Raw genomic sequence first — 13,878 nt, 5'->3', positions numbered from 1 at the left:
GTATCAATCAATCAATAATGTCCTTTGTGATTTCCTTATTTGTTTTTTTTTTTTTTTTTTTTTTTTTTTTTTTGGTGAAGAGCAATTTCCTTATTTGTTTGATTAATACTCGTAGACATGAAGGGCCAAAAATAGTAACGATACCACAAAATAATTTATATTGAAAAAGCCAAAAAAAAATCCAACCAATCAGAAGCAGTAGCTTAGCCGTTACATATAAAAAATTCTCTAGAGCAGAGGTGGACCTAGAGCTGTCAATTCGGGTAAATGGGTCGGGTTTGGGTCGGGTTTGTGTGGGTCGGGTCATCTCGGGTCGGGTCAATATGGGTTAATGTCAAGACCTATGTGGGTCGGGTTTGGGTTGGGTCATGCTTGAGTCGGGTCACATCGGGTCATACATCTTTTCGGGTTCGGGTCTGGTTTAGGTCGGGTCAATAAAAGGTCGGGTTACATTCGGGTCGGGTGAAAAACAAGTTGGGTTAAATTCGGGTTTTTACGGGTTTAAATGAGTTAGGGTCATGTTCGGGTTCGAGTCGGGTTCGGTTCAAGTAAATTATTTTCGGGTTATAATCAGGTCGGGTCATTATCGGGTTTGAGTCGGGGTCGGTTCAAGTCAATAATTTGCGGGTCATAATCAAGTCGGGTCATTCTCGGGTTCGGGTCGGGTTCGGTTCAAGTCAAAAACTTGCGGGTTATAATCGAGTCATTTCCAAGTCGGGTCATTCTTGGGTTCAAGTCGGGTTTAGTTAATAATTTGCGGGTTACAATCAAGTTGGGTCATTTAAACTTATCTGGTCATTCTCGAGTTCAAATTGGCAAGTCAATAATTTGCAGGTTATAATCACGTCGGGTCATTTCCAAGTCGGTCTCGGGTGTGGTTCAAGTCAAAATTTTGAATTCCCTTAAAAAAAATAATAATAAAAAAAAAAGATAAGTCAAGTAAGATGAGAAAGACTTGCTATTGTCTGGGTCCCGTGTATTTTTTTTTTTTTTTTGTTTAATTTTTTTTTTTTTTTTTTTTTTTTGCTGCTATCCAGTTCAGTTTTTCTTTGACGAGGATTATGTAAGAGATAAGTCAAGTAAGATGAGAAAGACCACTTTTGTTTTATAATTGGAATCCATGTTAATAAATTGAAAAAAAGCCTGAAACTCAATAGTCAATACGGAGTACTCTTTTTATCCTAAAAATTCCTAAATCCTAAAATTCGGGTTAGTAATAGGTCGAGTTTAAATTCGGGTCGGGTCAATAACAAGTCGGGTTGAATTTGGGTCGGGTCAATAACAAGTCGGGTTTATTTCGAGTCGGGTTTAAAATCGAGTCGGGTTAGGAACGGGTCGGTTGAACTCGGGTCGGGTTAGTAACAGGTCGGGTTGAATTCGGGTTTTGACGGGTTAAATCGGGTTTGGGTCATTCTCGGGTTCGAGTCGGGTTCGGTTCAGGTCAATAATTTACGGGTCACATTCGGGTCGGGTCCTCTCTAGGTCGGTTCATGGTCGGGTTCGGGTCTCAAATACTCGGGTCAACTCGGGTCTAGGGTTGGTTTCAGGTCGGGTTAGGTCGGGTTTGGGTCACCATTTTTTTCGGGTTCAGACGGGTTAGGGTTAGGGTCGGGTTAGGGTCGGTATTTCGGGTCGGGTCAGCTTTTGACAGCTCTAGGTGGACCCAACAACAATAAACAAATCAGAACCGTCAATTTCATCATCGCCCACCTTAGTCACAACAATCAACGCTCCACAATTTACCACGTAATATACCCAACTAAAATATCCATATTTTTCCAACAATAAAATCCACTATATTATACACCGAAATCAAATATCATAATCATATTAAAAATCCGCCATTATTTTGATATTTTTTCTCTCCTCTTTTTCTTTTCACTTTAATTTTTACCAAACACTTTGTCGCCGGAGATAATGATCCGCTACATCGCCGGCGTACCGTTAATCGTACTCTTGCTTTTGATTACAGTCGTTGAGAGCCGTCAGATTTCCGACGAGTTTATTCGATTGCCGTCTGATCGTTCTTCATTACTTGATCATGCTTTTCCTCAAATTGACGCCGTTGATGATGATTCTGTTGGGACTAGATGGGCGGTTCTGATTGCTGGGTCTAATGGGTACTGGAATTACAGGCACCAGGTTATTATTTCATGTTTAATTTTATTTAATTCAATTTAATTTTGAATTTGTTTGGTGAAGTGAAGTTTTGACTTGGTGTTTATTGTAATTATGGGTTAGATTTTTCTGGGTATTGATTTTTGTTGGAAACCATCAACTGGGTATTGTGAATTAGCTGTGGATAATTGTTTTTTTAAGTAATTATGATTGATTATGGCAAGACTTGAACTTTGTTAATTTTTTAGTAGTTGTGTTGCTTTGATTGTCATAGTGACGGTAACTTTTCTTGGTATGTACTCGTATATAGAATTGAGGGGCAGATGGGGTAATGATGTAGACGGGATTTTAATATCGATTAGTCGGGTAATAATCGAAGAATTTACCAACTTAGCTAGCTGGCATTCACTTCGAAATTGATTGTTGGAGGACTGGAGGAGGGTTTGTGTTTTGTCAATGTTTTTTTTGGTTTGGGAAACATCGTGCTTTGTCAGAATTTAGAGGTACCTCTGGTTTTAGGACTAAATTGGCATGTTGCATTTGAAGAAGTGTTACATTAGTTTGTTATGTGTTGTATGTCATGTATCTTTTGAACCTCAAATGGGTAATTCTATTTGTGTACCTTGCTTAATTTCATTGCAAGGTGTCTGGAAGAGGCATCAATCACATAATATATTTGTGCTATTTTGGTGTTTGGAAGAAATGGACCTTGCTTAATTTCATTGCAAGTTCACCTACTTAGAAATTGTGTAGTGGATGGATATCATAATTGATAAACATAAGGGGGTTGTGCATTTGTCTTAGAGGGTAAGTGCCGTGGGCTCATGGCCAAGTGGGAAAGGCTGGACCTTGGACATCACAAGTCTAAGGAAATAGATTTGTAGTTCCTGCAATGATCTTCTTCGAACGTTCTCATGATTTGAATTTGTTGTAGTAGCATGGGAGTAGCTACCAACTGACTTCTCATCTATCTTGAAGTGTAATTTTGTTTTTTTCAATGTCTAACTCTATGCTTATTAAAGAGTGTGAGTTTATTCCTAAACTTGCTTGTATGATTGTAATGTACTACTGTGCTTGTGACTGATTTTACAATTTTCTAGAGTCAGCTAGTAGATCCTATCCTAACAATCAGCTTATTGTTGCTAAATCTGTTGTCCAGGCTGACGTTTGTCATGCTTACCAAATTTTGAAGAAAGGTGGTTTAAAAGATGAAAATATTATTGTTTTCATGTATGATGACATCGCTTATCATGAGGAGAATCCGAGACCCGGGGTCATCATCAATAATCCCCATGGAAGTGATGTCTATGCTGGAGTCCCAAAGGTTTTCTCTAGTTCACCCTTTCCATAGTCAGTTGATGAATGTTATGAAGAATTTAATCTCATCTGCTTGATGTGGTGTGGCAGGATTATACTGGGGTACATGTGACCGTCAACAATTTTTTGGCAGTGTTACTTGGTAACAAAGCAGCTATTACTGGTGGCAGTGGAAAGGTGGTGGATAGTGGCCCTAATGATCATATATTCATCTATTATTCGGACCATGGTGGTGCTGGTGTGCTCGGTTAGTATTTTGATCCTCATTGTTCTCTTGCAAGTCATACTTTTGTTGTTTGTGAAATCTGTTTGTTTTCCATGTTTATATTATAAATCTCTTACAATATCTTATATTGTACTACTATAGCTTTTTTAGTGTTGAGTATTTACTGGGAATAACAGCATATTATGGAAATTATTGTGCGGCTACTCTCTCTTGGCTTTTAGGTTCTTTCATGTTGTCTATTTGACTTATTTATATAAAATCCTTCTTCATATAGTAGATAGTACATTGGCAGGTTCTTAAATACATGTGGAATTGAACTCCTGCTGTTCTTATGCCGTGCCTTGTTTAGTACTAGATCAATGTGAGCACACAAGGATTATTTAATTTTATGAAGATTTATGGGTTTACAAGTGCAACCATTTGAAGATGAACATACCCCTAGGACTGTCAATTGTCATGTTCAATTTCATTACTACTCCATTTTGTTGGATCCTCACCAATGTGCTCAATCAATTTTTATCATATTGTTTCTTGTGAAAAAATGGATTTCAATACATTGTGAATGGATTTCAATACATTGTGCTTGTTCAGGTATGCCTACAACTCCGTTCCTCTATGCTGATGAGCTGATAGATACATTGAAGAAAAAGCATGCTTCTGGAACCTATAAGAGCTTGGTGAGATTACCCTCCCCCTGTCCACCCCCCCCCCCCCAAACACGCACGCACGCACACAAAAAAAAAAGGAAAAGAAAGAATGATGACCAGCCTTTTCTTTTTCTTTTTAGTATTTGTTTTAGGTTATTTGCAGGTTCCTAGATTCCCTATATACCCTTGTATCTTCCATCTATCTTATTTGGGTTCTCATAAATTTGGAATTTGTGAAATTTCAGGTATTTTATGTTGAAGCCTGTGAGTCTGGCAGCATTTTTGAGGGTCTTCTTCCTGAAGGACTAAACATATATGCTACTACCGCGTCCAATGCTGTAGAGAGTAGTTGGGGGGCCTATTGTCCTGGTGATTATCCTAGCCCTCCTCCAGAGTATGATACATGTCTAGGTGATTTGTATAGTGCGGCTTGGATGGAAGACAGGTATTAATTATACTTGTATGATTGTATCTGTTATACAAAATCATGCATAATAATTAGTGTATAACCACATAATGACAGTTTCCTTCCCCTTACCGGGCCCTTCAATTTTGGATTATAGGGGTGGGCCGGTGGGGTTGTTCTGATTAAGCTGGTCCTAACTTTATACTGATACTGATCAAGCACGAAACTGCTCCTGTATGCATAGTTTGCATGTTTAACAATTTAAAGTTATGTAATAATGTAAAATGGTATACATAATACAAGTGATCTTGAGACAACAATTTTGGACAACAATGTGAAATAGCTAATGTTGAAGATAAATAGTGAAAATTATTCATTGAATAAACTTTGCTTGGGTCTAAATGAGGATATGTCAATGGACTAAGTTAAGAGTAAATTGATCCTAGGAAAATGAAGTGATTTGTGACAAGATTGAAGTTTCCCCAATGGAGGAAAGATGCATGAAGTAGGTTCACTATCACACACCAAATGATAAAGCACCCTAATGCCTAGAAAGTTGGCACATAAGATTAATATTAGGGCTCAGTGAAATTCTTGGGTCATCTCAATGGCTCATAACCTGATGCTTTAGAGAACAATAGCTTATTACTCATAAGGGAAGTAGAGGCGAGGGTACGGTCATTTTTAGCTGTGTGCATTAGCGGTTTCTAGATAGGTGAAAGAAAGTCTGAGATATCTTTGGAAGGTGACTACTGTTGACCTGTTGTGTTTTCATTCACCAGTTCGGCTCCCTGCATGCAAGACCATGCTTGCGCTCTAGACCTACTTATGATTAAGACTGGAGGCTAAAACACATAGCACACATCATCACAGATTGATTTACATTTGTACTTAAGTTGATGAAGAAAATTATGTCCTGTGAAGTACATTAGTATAGGTTTAATACTAGCTAGGGACATTTTGCTTCAAAGGCAGTAGAAAATTCGTTCTCAAGACTGAAGAAGGCACATTGTTACTTTGGTCTCTTGGAGTCTTGGAGTGTCTGTTTTGATAATGCTTCATATAATATGTAACATGATTTGACTGTATGACCTGTGCTTAGTTGTGTATATGAAATGTCAGCATTGTTTGCTGTTGATTTATTATATTATCATTCCTGCATGTTATTGAAGTATGTATATCATTCATATAATCATATCTTGCCCTTTTTTCCACATCATTCAATATCTAGACCCTTGGCTCAATAGTCATTACCATATCCCCTTATTTCTGTTTCTGAAATTTTATGTTAAGCCTCACGTAAACTTTATGAGTGAACTTTTCAATTTACCTTCCTTTCTCTTTCTTTTGGATGGTAGCAGTTGACTGTTGTAATATCATCTTTAGAATTCTAATATTTTATTCTGTGAACACAGTGAGAGCCACAACTTGCGGACTGAAACCTTGAAGCGCCAATATGAACTGGTGAGAACTCATGGGTTTTACAATTGGATTGGATTACCTTTTACATTGTACATTGCTACTATCATAGGATTGAAGTGCCCAGTTGTGTCTCTAATGGGCAAGCATTTTTTTTAGTTTGGTTTTTTCATCATTATGAATTTATTAGGGGGTGGGAGGGTGTTGATACACGAATTTGAAAATACTTTTAACAGATTTTATTTCTAAGAATTTTAAGGAGTGATAACATTACATTGACTTTCAAGAAAATTTGAAGGGATAATGTTATTTCTGGTCATTGCAGGTTAAGACAAGGACAGCCAATGGAGGCTCTTATTATGGCTCTCATGTCTTGCAGTTTGGTGATAAAGAGCTTAGCAAAGACAAACTCTACATGTACATGGGTACAAATCCTGCTAACGAGAATTTTACATTTGTTGATGATAATGCATTGCGCCCAAGGTCCTCTAAAGCTGTCAACCAGCGGGATGCTGATCTTGTCCACTTTTGGGAAAAGGTTCTTGTACTTTTATCTTTTACATACCGATTGCTTATTTCATATGACTAGGTGGATACATGCTTAACTCGTGTAGTGGGTTTGTGTTATGGGATAACAGTAGAGCTGTCAATTCGGGTAAATGGGTCGGGTTTGGGTCGGGTTTGTGTGGGTCGGGTCATCTCGGGTCGGGTCAATATGGGTTAATGTCAAGACCTATGTGGGTCGGGTTTGGGTTGGGTCATGCTTGAGTCGGGTCACGTCGGGTCATACATCTTTTCGGGTTCGGGTCTGGTTTAGGTCGGGTCAATAAAAGGTCGGGTTACATTCGGGTCGGGTGAAAAACAAGTCGGGTTAAATTCGGGTTTTTACGGGTTTAAATGAGTTAGGGTCATGTTCGGGTTCGAGTCGGGTTCGGTTCAAGTAAATTATTTTCGGGTTATAATCAGGTCGGGTCATTATCGGGTTTGAGTCGGGGTCGGTTCAAGTCAATAATTTGCGGGTCATAATCAAGTCGGGTCATTCTCGGGTTCGGGTCGGGTTCGGTTCAAGTCAAAAACTTGCGGGTTATAATCGAGTCATTTCCAAGTCGGGTCATTCTTGGGTTCAAGTCGGGTTTAGTTAATAATTTGCGGGTTACAATCAAGTTGGGTCATTTAAACTTATCTGGTCATTCTCGAGTTCAAATTGGCAAGTCAATAATTTGCAGGTTATAATCACGTCGGGTCATTTCCAAGTCGGTCTCGGGTGTGGTTCAAGTCAAAATTTTGAATTCCCTTAAAAAAAATAATAATAAAAAAAAAAGATAAGTCAAGTAAGATGAGAAAGACTTGCTATTGTCTGGGTCCCGTGTATTTTTTTTTTTTTTTGTTTAATTTTTTTTTTTTTTTTTTTTTTTTGCTGCTATCCAGTTCAGTTTTTCTTTGACGAGGATTATGTAAGAGATAAGTCAAGTAAGATGAGAAAGACCACTTTTGTTTTATAATTGGAATCCATGTTAATAAATTGAAAAAAAGCCTGAAACTCAATAGTCAATACGGAGTACTCTTTTTATCCTAAAAATTCCTAAATCCTAAAATTCGGGTTAGTAATAGGTCGAGTTTAAATTCGGGTCGGGTCAATAACAAGTCGGGTTGAATTTGGGTCGGGTCAATAACAAGTCGGGTTTATTTCGAGTCGGGTTTAAAATCGAGTCGGGTTAGGAACGGGTCGGTTGAACTCGGGTCGGGTTAGTAACAGGTCGGGTTGAATTCGGGTTTTGACGGGTTAAATCGGGTTTGGGTCATTCTCGGGTTCGAGTCGGGTTCGGTTCAGGTCAATAATTTACGGGTCACATTCGGGTCGGGTCCTCTCTAGGTCGGTTCATGGTCGGGTTCGGGTCTCAAATACTCGGGTCAACTCGGGTCTAGGGTTGGTTTCAGGTCGGGTTAGGTCGGGTTTGGGTCACCATTTTTTTCGGGTTCAGACGGGTTAGGGTTAGGGTCGGGTTAGGGTCGGTATTTCGGGTCGGGTCAGCTTTTGACAGCTCTAGATAACAGTACAAACAGAATACCCCCAAAAATTGGTTTCACCATGTATTAGTCTATGGTCTTGTTAAATTAGTATTTGTAGCTTGATACTTATTGTTAGAGCCTTAAAATTTCGTGTTTGACCAGTGTTCACTTGTTATGTGCTTTTGTCTTTGTGACTTTCACAGTTCCGCAAAGCTCCTGAAGGCTCTGAAAAAAAGATGGAAGCCCAGTCACGGTTTGTGGAGGCAATGTCACACAGAGTTCACCTAGATCATAGCATTAAACTTGTTGGCAAGCTTTTGTTTGGAATGACAAAGGGCCTAGAGGTCCTTCAGACTATCCGGCCTGCTGGGCAACCCCTTGTTGATGACTGGAAATGTCTAAGAACACTGGTATGACCCCTGAAATACCTGTCTATTTTTCATCATTGAAAGCCTTCTACTTCCATTGTTTAAAATCCTATCATCTACTTGAAGTTGTTTTGATATTCCAATTATTGCCATATAAGAACATATCTTTTTGGTTTGAGAAATTTGATTAAAGCCCCCAACATCTGAAATCTAACTGGGGGAAACTCTTTTAACATCGTAATATACAGATCAAGACCTTTGAGATACACTGCGGATCTCTATCTCAATATGGAATGAAGCACATGCGCTCCGTCGCAAACATTTGCAACGCTGGGATCACAGCCGATCAGATGGCTGAAGCATCAGCACAGGCTTGCCCTACCGTTCCTTCCGGTCCTTGGAGTTCTCTGCACAGGGGATTCAGTGCTTGATCGGATTATCCCTGCTGCATACTAACAAAGCCAGTGCAATGTACAAAATGATAGAAAAGAAATGAGTATGTGAAAATTCACAGCTTAGGAACTGTCAATTTATCTCAAAGGTTCCTCTGTATCCCCATATTCCTTGCATAAGCATTTTCTGTAAATATACCCTGCCTGTGTACTGAATTTTATTTGGAATGTAAAAGCAGTGTTGTTAATGTTGAAATTCATCTAATCACATATCCTTCAAGTCTTGATACAATATGAAACACTAAAGAGTAATTACCTCCATGCAAGTTATCCACTTTACCCTACCTTTGGCGCAATTAAGGTGAGTTGTTAGCCTAAGTTGGACAAATTCTGGTGAACATTGAGAGTAAATTCCCTTTCCCATGTCATAGACGAAGAGAAGGGATGGATCATAGATTAAGGTTGGTAGTTGGTATTCTGGTGATCTACGCTTGCTACTCGAAGGTGGAGCATTGGTGTCACTTGGTGAGTTGACACGAATAGTTGTGGCAGGACGGATGAGATATGATTTTATGAAGGAGGCTGATGGAGGATAGAAGTAGTGATCTTTTGGTTTGAATTATTTATCGACCATGATAAGTTAGTTCGGGTGAAAATTAAAGGCATTCGGTTTAAGTACAAGTTGCCTAGTTGGATTGGAAATACAAGTTAGGTTAGATTAATTTAAGATCTTTTGACAATCGACATGGAAAACTATTGATCTTGAGTAGATGGGCGATTTCAATTTAGGTACATATCCACACTATGTTACAAAACTAGGTCAATTTTGGGGCATGTCAATTTCATGTTTTCATTTAGCTTTGTTTATGTTTAGGTATAGTTCTAACTTCTAGTCATTTTGGTAGGGCTCGTTTTGCAATTGAAATTGATTTGGTTGCCATGGAGAGAAGTGAGGGAGTTATGGCCCATTCCACTTATACTTTGTTCTATTCGCCTTATCTTTATTATTTACTAGTTTTGTGCCTCGTGCGATGCCTGGTTGTTTATTGAATTTTAAGATAAATTTTTAATCTATATATCAAATTTTAAAATATATCATTGATATAAAATTAGTTAGAAATTGATATGCTTTTGTGACGATTTGCTATTTAGTAGGCATGTAATGACTAATACTAATATTGGTGGAAATGTTCGATTTAATATATTAAAAAAAGTAAAAAAAAAAAAAAAAGTATCAAAAAATAAATTAAATAAAATAAATGTTCAAAGCTTGTTGGGTTGACCCGAACCCAAAACTTTGGGCAAGGGTTGAACATTTCTTGACTCGTAACCTGAAGTGACCCAATTCGAGATGACTCATGACCGATCCTAATTGATAGGTCTACTTAGTAATAAAATTCTATTAGATTGTGAAGTATATATTATTTTAACCGATTAGTATATATTATAAATGGATGTTTTACGCTTGAGCTACTCCCTTCGCTCCAAAAATATTATGATATAAAAAATAAATTAATATGATAGTTTTTGAGAATTATAATCTAATAATTTTTTTGAATAAAATTATAATTCAATTTGTGCATCTGAAATATTGGTATTTAATCGAAAATAAAAATCTAAATTAACAATTTTATCCTAAAATTCTATACAAATAGAATTCGAAACTAACTTTTTTATCTTAGAAAGTCTATTTAAATCTATCAAACGTGGCGCAACACTTGGCGAAAATTTGAAATGCCAAGTGTTGTTGTCTCGTGACCTGGCTAAAAGTTTAGCTTTATACGAAGTATATTAGTTATATGATTATTGTTAAAAAATTATATTACATCAATGAGATCAAATTTTTTTATTTTCATTTGCATCTATATACATTTACTTTCTCCATTTTTTATTAGATGCATCACTTTCTCTATATAAAAGTTTCAATTTAAATGCATCACTTTCTGTTTTAGTTAATAAACTAGTTTAGTCCTGTGCGTTGCACAAATTAAATAAATATTATTTGTTTAAAATAGTTGTCAATATTTTTTTTATTCGAAAAAGTGTAATTATAATCTCATTAATTAATTTTGAAAGAAGTATTGTATTTATGTGGTCTTGGAACTTAGGAAGAATTTTTTTTAAAAAAAAAAATAGGGAAAAAACAAATGATAATGTCAAAAATAGTTTTGGCTGGAAAAAATTTCATAAGAAGTTGACATGTGTCCCTTAATGATGTCAGCATGTTTTGTTTTAATAATAGTTAATAGATTCTCTTTATCTCTTTCATATCGCACGGGTCTTATTTTATTTTTCTCCCTATCTCTCTCTATATAAATTGCTTAGGAGTCCACAATTTCAAAAGTGATGCATCTAATAAAAAATAGAAGAAGTATATATCTTTGATTCCATATATATTTGCAAGAACTATTAAAATGTAACATAAAAATTCATTAGTATATTACTCAAACACAACTAAGGTCAAAAAGACCAAAATCTATCAACTTGACTAAACTCTAGAAAATGAAAATATTCCATAACACCTTAATTAGTTCAAATGAGGAGAACATAATTTGAATATCTTAGTGTTAATTGAAAATTTAAAGGAAACATTCTCTTTGTTTTTTAGGTACTGTATTTGTTCACCTTATATTAATTTTGCTCATAGAAGTTTAGATAGGTGAACATTAGGTAAATAGAACACACACTAAAAGTTTGATTCACATCCATGTGATCAAAATAAAATAATTTTAGCATAATTTATGATTTATATATTAAAAAAAAAAATAACAATAAATGACCTTGTTATATATATTTTTTAAAAAACAAATCAATTCATTAATCAAAAGTCATACGTCATCTACAAATGAAATCTAAATCAACAAATACATATCTTGCACTGTGGTACTCTTCTCGCACACATCGCTGGAATATACATCATTTTTGGAGAGACGGTCTAACGATTTGTGTGTAGCCATAAGAATGATTTTCATCTGAATCACTTGAACGCCTTTGAAGATTTGACAACCGTTGCGATCCCGTACAACTCTTTACTGACGAACTAATAATAGGGTAAAAGATGGTTACCTTTTTTATAAACCCTAACACACAAAAGAAAAATCCTAAACAAAACAAAACTAACAAAAACTAACAACTCCACCATAGAAGACAGACAAATATTTACACTACTCGTGTATTATTGAAAACTAAATAAGATTTAGGTAAAAGGGTCAGAAACAGTCTAATTTCCGAAGAAATGAGACAATTTTCGATCTAAATGACCAAAAATTTGGAGAAACCCTAAAAGAGAGGAGGAGATAAGATGAGAGAGTTATTTATTGATAAAATAAAGCCATTTCCAGCACACATTTTTTTAAAAAAATAATTACTCAAGATTTTAACTTCTTATAATTTTGAATTTTCACTAATAAATACATAGTCAGAGATGTTGTGATTTAAAAAAAAAATGTGTGTTAGAAATGGCTTTATTTTATCAAATAAATAATTGTATTATAGATCATGAAAAAGTCAAGCGGGTTAAATTTTAAAAAACGAAGGGAAAAAAGTGACATAACGAGAATTGAGATAAACAAACACACAATTTAAGAAGGGAAAGTAAAGAGAAGGCAAAGATATTTTGCAGTAACATGATCCCAATACTTTTTTCTATTTTAGTCTTACGAAATTAAGAAAAAGACAAACTTATATCCCGTTCAATACTACTAACAGATCTAGAGGCGGAAAATGGATTAATTGATTTGAGGCAAGCCCACTTCTTTTGTATCACATTTTGTTAAAGAGATTTTTGGATTCGGTATCGGTAACTACAGTAAGTAAAGATGGTTGCGGGTTGTGCCTTGTGTCAGGCCCACATGCTTTGAAATTAGCTAGGCCTAACCCATGAGCTACGTGTCATGTCATACAATGCCAACATTTTTAATAGGGTAGGTCGCCCATACATGGCCTAAGCCTTCGGGTTGCTATGTCGTGCTTGTGTGCTTAACCCAAAATTTAACTAATTTTAACGTATTTTGTTATGTCATTTTGCGTTCTACTTAGGGATGACAATGGGGCGGGTTAGATGTGGAGGATATTACCTCCACGCCCATACCCGTCAAAAATCTTATACCCATCCCCGCCCCACCACTCATGGCGAGTACAATATTCACATTCATACCAGCCCCACCAAGTACAAGCTAATATCCATCCCTGCCCCACCATCCGTTTGGATATTCATACCCGCCTCATATCCGTCCCAAACCCACTACCATAATGCCATATTACATCACAATAATATAAAAAATTATCATTTCTAACAAATGTCTCTTACCATCTACTTGGCAAAATTCATATGGTGTTAATTTCAATAATTCATACGGAGTATATTATTATAGTAACAATATTCTAGACAATTTCAAGTTTGTTTTAAACTTTACTAAAATTAGTATAAGGAGGATATAAGGTGGGTAATAGGGCGGGTTTATTCTAAAATTCATACCTGCCCCACTGTAACACCCTAGAAATTCCTTTCTTTTAAAATACCTGTTTTGCCCTATTTAAAACTTTAAATAGAAATATCTAAGACATTACCGCCACCGTGAAAACGGCTAAGGCAACTATCAAAGACACACAGCAGAAAACTAATTTCAAAACCATTCAAAACAAGTTAACTTGAAAAGTCAATCAACGAAAGTAAAGTCAAACCAAAGACAAATGAAATAAAATATAATCAACCTACAACTTGGAACCATTGTAGGCCCTTATTAAAACCAAACCGAACTCAAAACTTTTGTGTTAGTCATGCATAATAATAATGTCATAAATAATTAAACCAATAAACACATCATATACTTATAGAAACTAGTATGATTCGTTCTTCACTCATGCCCATTCATAAATATGTTTCATCACCTGAAAAGCTTCTCTCTACTTGTTTCCACTACTCTCTATTAAAAATGGGTCATCATAGGACCAAGATAAAGACAAGGCCAACAAA

The 13,878-nt window shown here is 36.2% G+C and overlaps 1 protein-coding gene across 1 annotated transcript; it reads left to right on the top strand.

Annotated features, from left to right (window-relative positions):
• The first annotated feature begins 1,822 nt into the window (after nt 1–1,822).
• Nucleotides 1,823–9,164, top strand: LOC145591434 (vacuolar-processing enzyme-like). Its single transcript, XM_081647880.1, has 9 exons — nt 1,823–2,142; nt 3,278–3,442; nt 3,526–3,682; nt 4,253–4,338; nt 4,554–4,753; nt 6,130–6,178; nt 6,459–6,671; nt 8,347–8,553; nt 8,760–9,164. Exons 1-9 carry the CDS (start codon nt 1,918–1,920, stop codon nt 8,940–8,942), a joined length of 1,485 nt encoding a protein of 494 aa, XP_081504006.1. The 5' UTR covers nt 1,823–1,917; the 3' UTR covers nt 8,943–9,164.
• The last annotated feature ends 4,714 nt before the right edge of the window (nt 9,165–13,878 follow it).

The sequence above is a fragment of the Chenopodium album genome, chromosome 18 (assembly GCF_948465745.1).
Source record: "Chenopodium album chromosome 18, dcCheAlbu1.1, whole genome shotgun sequence".
Classification (NCBI taxonomy): domain Eukaryota; kingdom Viridiplantae; phylum Streptophyta; class Magnoliopsida; order Caryophyllales; family Amaranthaceae; genus Chenopodium; species Chenopodium album.
This window is presented reverse-complemented; position numbering and strand designations above follow the sequence as displayed.

Coding starts and splice junctions, on each gene's coding strand:
- LOC145591434 (XM_081647880.1), top strand. CDS start 1,918: ATGATCCGCTACATCGCCGGCGTACCGTTAATCGTACTCTTGCTTTTG. Junction 2,143..3,277: donor ACTGGAATTACAGGCACCAG/GTTATTATTTCA, acceptor TCTGTTGTCCAG/GCTGACGTTTGTCATGCTTA. Junction 3,683..4,252: donor TGGTGGTGCTGGTGTGCTCG/GTTAGTATTTTG, acceptor GTGCTTGTTCAG/GTATGCCTACAACTCCGTTC.